The sequence below is a fragment of the Carya illinoinensis genome, chromosome 9, assembly GCF_018687715.1.
Source record: "Carya illinoinensis cultivar Pawnee chromosome 9, C.illinoinensisPawnee_v1, whole genome shotgun sequence".
Lineage (NCBI taxonomy): Eukaryota > Viridiplantae > Streptophyta > Magnoliopsida > Fagales > Juglandaceae > Carya > Carya illinoinensis.
In genome coordinates, this window is record NC_056760.1 from 13,779,027 (window position 1) to 13,785,026 (window position 6,000).

At 32.9% G+C, this 6,000-nt stretch overlaps 1 protein-coding gene across 1 annotated transcript; it reads right to left on the minus strand.

Moving 5' to 3' along the window:
* Window positions 1–642: 642 nt before the first annotated feature.
* LOC122277286 (glucan endo-1,3-beta-glucosidase 13-like) lies at window positions 643–4,493 on the minus strand. Its single transcript, XM_043087237.1, has 4 exons — window positions 4,086–4,493; window positions 1,889–2,227; window positions 1,332–1,359; window positions 643–1,215 (listed from the first exon to the last, which is right to left on the minus strand). The coding sequence occupies exons 1-4, from the start codon at window positions 4,162–4,164 to the stop codon at window positions 1,110–1,112; spliced, it is 552 nt and encodes a 183-aa protein (XP_042943171.1). The 5' UTR covers window positions 4,165–4,493; the 3' UTR covers window positions 643–1,109.
* Between the last annotated feature and the right edge of the window lie 1,507 nt (window positions 4,494–6,000).

Here is a 6,000-nt window from a genome sequence, read left to right on the forward strand (position 1 = left end):
GTGGTACGAAACACTGCCCGAGAATCTATATATATGGCACGGGGACATCGTTTTCCTTTGCTTTGTTTACGCAGAACTTACGTTGGATTTGATTTTACACACAAAAAGTAAAGACACAGCGAACGATATCTACCACTCACAAAACAAAACAAAAATACTGTTGTAGGGCCCCCCAATTTAATCCTGTTTCAGACTTTCAAGATTCTGCATTAACTCTATGTACATCCCAGCAAGGACGACATGTCTATAAACACTACAAAAACCATCACTCTACTTGAGCGAAATTAACAACTATGGCTGAAAAACTCTCCATCTCATGCATGTTGGCCATGAACGGGCGTAAAACTTTCAATCATACTGCAAATTTTGGATTAGTAGATCCCGCTTTAAACACTTTAACTCTCTTACTCAAATGGGATGAATAAATATCTACAATATGAAAAGAGCTGAAACTTAGAAAGTAAAAAGACATTTTGAGTGGAGTTAAATCTGAGAAAGAAAATTAATAATTATTATTTTATTGGTGTCCAAGAGTAAAATCTCAACTAATTTCGGTGGTGCACAAGCTCTCAATAAAGAGTTTCCACAAATGCACCCGAAGAAAGAAAAATAATATAAACTCCACAAAAAATCAGCTCAGTGTTATCTGAGTTAAATCTGTCTCCCAGATTTTGAATATTCAGGATCTTCCGAGTTCCATCTATTGAAAATTAGAAAAACTACAGCCATTTGCAACTATGGGACTTGGGAGTGCAAATGACTAGTCATCATGTGCTGGTTTAGCTACAACTGAAACAAAGAGGCTAATTACAGGGTGGAGATACTAAACTATTAGACAAAACTTTTACTTTTTTGGCAGTCTTGCTAGACAAAACTCAACAAAAGCATAATGGGAACAAATGTTTTTGTCCTTAATTATGTGAACAACTTTGAGAAGGAAAAGAGAGAGAATTGCTTAGCTATAGATTCCTAAACCGACAGCAAAGACAGGAATGCATTAGCAAACAACAATTACAAGAGGCTTCTCTTTCCATTGCATAAATAACATCTAGGAACAATTGGTTGAGAGACCAATTCTAGATTTGTTTGAGCGAGGTTTACAACCTTACCTAACCAAGGATCAGTCTCCCAAGTACAACAGCAGCCGCAACAAGCTCCCACCACATGGAGCTCAGATTATGCTTGGACAGCATAGGTGCTGAAGAGACTAAGGACCTGAAATACCAAATTACATATTAGTTTATTCTTGATAACGTACTTACACACCCTTGAAAATGCATGTACACCAGCGTTTTGACATGTAGCAAACTCCAAGTTCACCAAATACATACCCAGATGCGTAGATGCATTTTCCATAACCTGTAACAGAAAGACATTATGTGTAAATATAACCATCTTTCTTAAAGACATATTAGTCGTGTCAGCTCACAATGATTGGATGAAGCTCTTGCTAGAAAAAAAGACTATAAGGAATAATTCATAATAGCCACTAAAATTGTTGCAATCTAAAATGTCAAATATATACTACAGCTCTTCCAATCTTCAAAATGAACCTGTTGTACTCTTGTAAACCAAGTGCATGCCCAACCCAAGTACCTAGAGAAACTAACAGTATAGCTACCGTACCAAAAGAATAAATATCTCAAACGTACTTCTGTACTTTTTTTCGGAGTTGAATTTGATAGGCTTGAAACTTCAAGGCAAGGAACTAAGAAGAAAATTACTTTTAAGTGCTCAGATCCATGTAAAACCTCTGCATACATACTTTTCTATGGCTATTTTTGAACTTATTACTCCAAAACCCTTTCCATTATTATAGTTATATATGTGTGTGTGTGTTTGTATTTTAACAATTAGCTGCGGGAAAGAAGAAAGAGTTAAAACGTACTTGGGTTGGTTTTAGTTAAAGTGGCAGTTCCTCCGAAATTGCAAGCAATATCAGAATTCCCATTCTGTTGGTAATAGTTGTTAAAAGCATAAGATGCACGAGACAAGAGAGTGTCCGGCTCAGAACATGCTCCACCCTCTTGGATTTCTCTGCAGTCTGCCATCCCCAGTCCACAGGCCCAGTCTAATGCATTCTTCAAATCAACTTGGGACACCCCGGCAAGGGCCACGCACCATGTCGTGCCATCAAGGAAAGTTGTGTTGCCTTCAGGAGGTGACAATGTTGTCACTGGAATTGCTGTATCTGCCTTCTCTTGCACTACTGAGTCTGCTGTCAAAACTGTATGTTTTGTGAAAGGGAACAACATTAGAGATGATTATATGGTTCATAACTCAAATATAATAAAAAACTTGATAGTTTGCAAAAGATTAAATATAGTTTTCACAACCACAGGGTACAGAGTACCTGTACCCCCAAAAGATGGCAAACTCAGGATTTTATTTATTTAAGGGGTCAACCTAATGAGTTCATATGACAATAGAAATAATGTTGAAACATTACACCAAACAAAAAGTTATAAACATTTTTTTCATATAGTACTATTGTCTTAGACTCTTATAACTAAAAAGGACACACATGAATAAAGCTATGAATTGCTAATGCTTATTTTTTTGGGAATTTTCAAGTAAATCAATCTTTCACAGTGAAAGGAAGCACAATGAATTGTCAAGACATTCACCATCATAAATTGCCAGAAAACTCAATCGAATCCTGGACTTAACAGTGGGCTGTGGGTATGGTCGATTGAGGATTGTAAACAATGATTGTATAATGCAGCAACTTCGTGATGATCAAGTACGTTCATAAGCTACAAAAGTGTTATGACAAAAACCTGGAGTCCATCACTTTTAATCTTGCGGCAACAAGATTTTTATGAGCTGCTATTAACTGTCCTTGGGAACATCTTTAGTGATGCTTAATAATAAAAAATTTTCATTCCAGCAGATAGATTTGGGGCTCGTGTAGCATCCAGTACTAAGGTGCACTCGGGAAGTAAAGTGTACGATCCCCACGACCTTTTTTCCTTTCATATATATATATATATATAAATCCTAAGGCATCGTCAACCTATTCACACCGAACAATTAAAAATAAGATTGATGTGTTCCATTTGGTTGGCAAGTAATAAGAGTGTTTTTTGGACAGCGTTGTAGTTTCTTATAATAATAAGAATTTTGCCATAAATGAAAACTAGAGCTAAAAATATAAATGCAAAATAAACCAAAAATCTTTTCTATATTCCCGGAAGACAATATATTTATATTCATATATTGATAAGAAAAAAGACAATATATATAATTCCAACGATAAATCCTCACATTAGCAAACAAATTGAATGAGATTACAAACAAATAAGTGCTACATCCGCAAAGAGATTTAAGTAAACATAGAAACTAACATGATTTCATATGATATATTAGATCTACTTTATAATAAGAGTATTTTATGGATTTATTTTGTAAGATCGATCTGTTTGTGACTAAAACATTTGGAAATGCGGAATACTAGAGAATTTTTAGTTGGTACATAAATCCTAACAGATGGGGAAACCATATGGTTATATATTAAGGGAAATACTTTAGCCACAATACACAAAAGTAATCTCACAATCTGATTCAGTTTCACGTGATTTGTTAGATTGTAAAATTACTTTTATTTTAAAGTGATCTAGATCAGATGAAATCATATCAGTTTGTGAAATTTTCATATCTAATCTATATGTGGCTAAAGCAGTCTTTCATATCTTAAACTTAGAACTCTAACTCAGCTTGCTAGAGATAAAGTTGTAATATTTGAGCATTTCGCGTGTGTGTGGAGGTGTCTCCTCCGATGTAAAGATCGAAAAGGAAATAGTCTTATATCCACTAACTAGTGTAAGAAAATCTAGGTGTTGCAGAGTTACAAACAAACGGTGTCTTGATTGATGAACTTCAAATGCTAAGTTTTTGAAAAGAAGATTAGGATAATGAAATATATGAATAACGCAACTGTAAAGAAAAATAATACAGAAAACGTCTAGCTGAAACAAACATTACCCAATAAAAAAAGGGACAGACAAACCAAGCCAGTGAAAAGAATCGACGAAACAAAAACAGGAAGGGGTAAGTTTATGTCAGGAAATGTAAGTAGAAGATACCCAGATAGCATTCCAACAACAAAAGGCACTGCAAAGCCCATCCTTTCATCGACATGTTAGCTAGGTTGGTTCTTCTCATCTCTTCTGCTAAGAAAATGCCTTCCAAACCACCCACGTTTGCTCAAAGCTTGAAAACAAGATGTTCCAAACACTCTTGCTAGCTCTCAATGTGAATCTCAGTGAGGAATGAAGATGAAGCTAGCGAGAGAATACGGGTGGAATATATGAAAGTCTTGTGTCGAGGAATCAGTAGTTTCTTGAAGCGAAAACCTGCTCCTTTTTTTTTTCGCTTTCTCGAAAGTCCATCAAGAGATATGATGCATGCTTCAGAAGCTAGGTACTACTTTTGACAGGACAGAGTAGAGCGGTGGATTCAGTTTTTAGGCTTATGCACAGTTCACACACTGACTTCATTCAAATGCTTTGCTTTAACAAGGTGCATGGCAGAGACAACACAGTCCAGCAATTCAGTTTCTCGCGATATTTTGGCCTCATCCCCGAGTAAGAAATATTTGGTTCAGCAAGGCCCGGTTTGGACTTTGGACAAGCATTATTCGAACAACGTCTAAATGATGTTTAAATATAAATATTTTTTAATTTTTCTTTTATATTTTTATCTAATCGATCTTTACAATTTTTTCAAACTTTCGTATAAAACAAACAAAATAATTCAATCTTTTCAGATATTAAAATAAAAATTATATTAATAAAGAGTTTTACTACGTACATATGAATTCATGTACCAATCTGCGTACCAATATTATTGCTTTCATATTCAAAATTTAAATTGATACAATTCTCAAGAAAGTTTGACTTTCTGACTAAGTACATTAGATAGATGCGTATATTGGTGTGCAGAATCACTTACAACCAAATTTTTCATTGAAAAATTATATTCTAATAATATTTTAACTTTATAATATTTTTATTCAATTTTTTCTATCTCCTTTTTCAAAACTCAATAAAAATCTTAACTCAAAATATTTCATTACTAGTTACACTTACAACTATTTAAAATTTCTCATCTTATTTCATTTTATCTAACTATCCAAACAATGCCTAAATATTTTATATATTTTTATAAATTACACAAATTTATAAAATCTTTTTAACTTGACACTTCTTTTTTAAAAAATAATAATAATAATAAAGCAAGATCTATTATGGAGAGATTGAACATAAATAGAATCACTATAAAAAAAATTACTTATTTGCTACTAGTTAATTCGAACGAAATTACTATTTTTAACTAAAATTGGTTGCAAATTATCTTTTAGTTGTAATAAATTAATCATAACAATCCGATTTTATTATAGTGAATGATCAATGATAAAGATCCCGCTAGGAGCTTCACTCCCATTTCTTTCTTTCTTTCTTTAATTTCTTTTAGCTTAGTAATTAAGATATTATTTTTTAATAATATTATGATTTTTTATTTTAAAAAAATATTTAACAATATTTAAAAATGATGTAAAAAAGAAACAAAAAGATAAAAAAACTCAAAATCCAAAAGTGGTGAGCTCCAACGGGATCCCCAACGGGAATCCTTAGCACCTAATATACATAATACAAAAAATGAAAAAATCTTCTTGAAAGCACATTTTGTGCACCAATTCGTATATCGATATTGATATGTAAGAAATATAATGAAACGATGTGAGTTGAATACAAAAATAATTTTTATGAGATAAGAGATTTTCTTCTTCTTTTATAAATTTTTTTTATATTTTTTTAAATAAAAAAAGTTATCAATACGTGAATTTGTATATAAAATATGCTTATACTTAGCAAAATTCCAAAAAACATACATAATACAAAAAATAAATCATGGGTTGGCCTTTTGGGCCTACCGAACTTAGCCACAACCCACTGGCCTAAAAGTTTTATTGGACTGGTTTGGGCTTTCTTCATATTT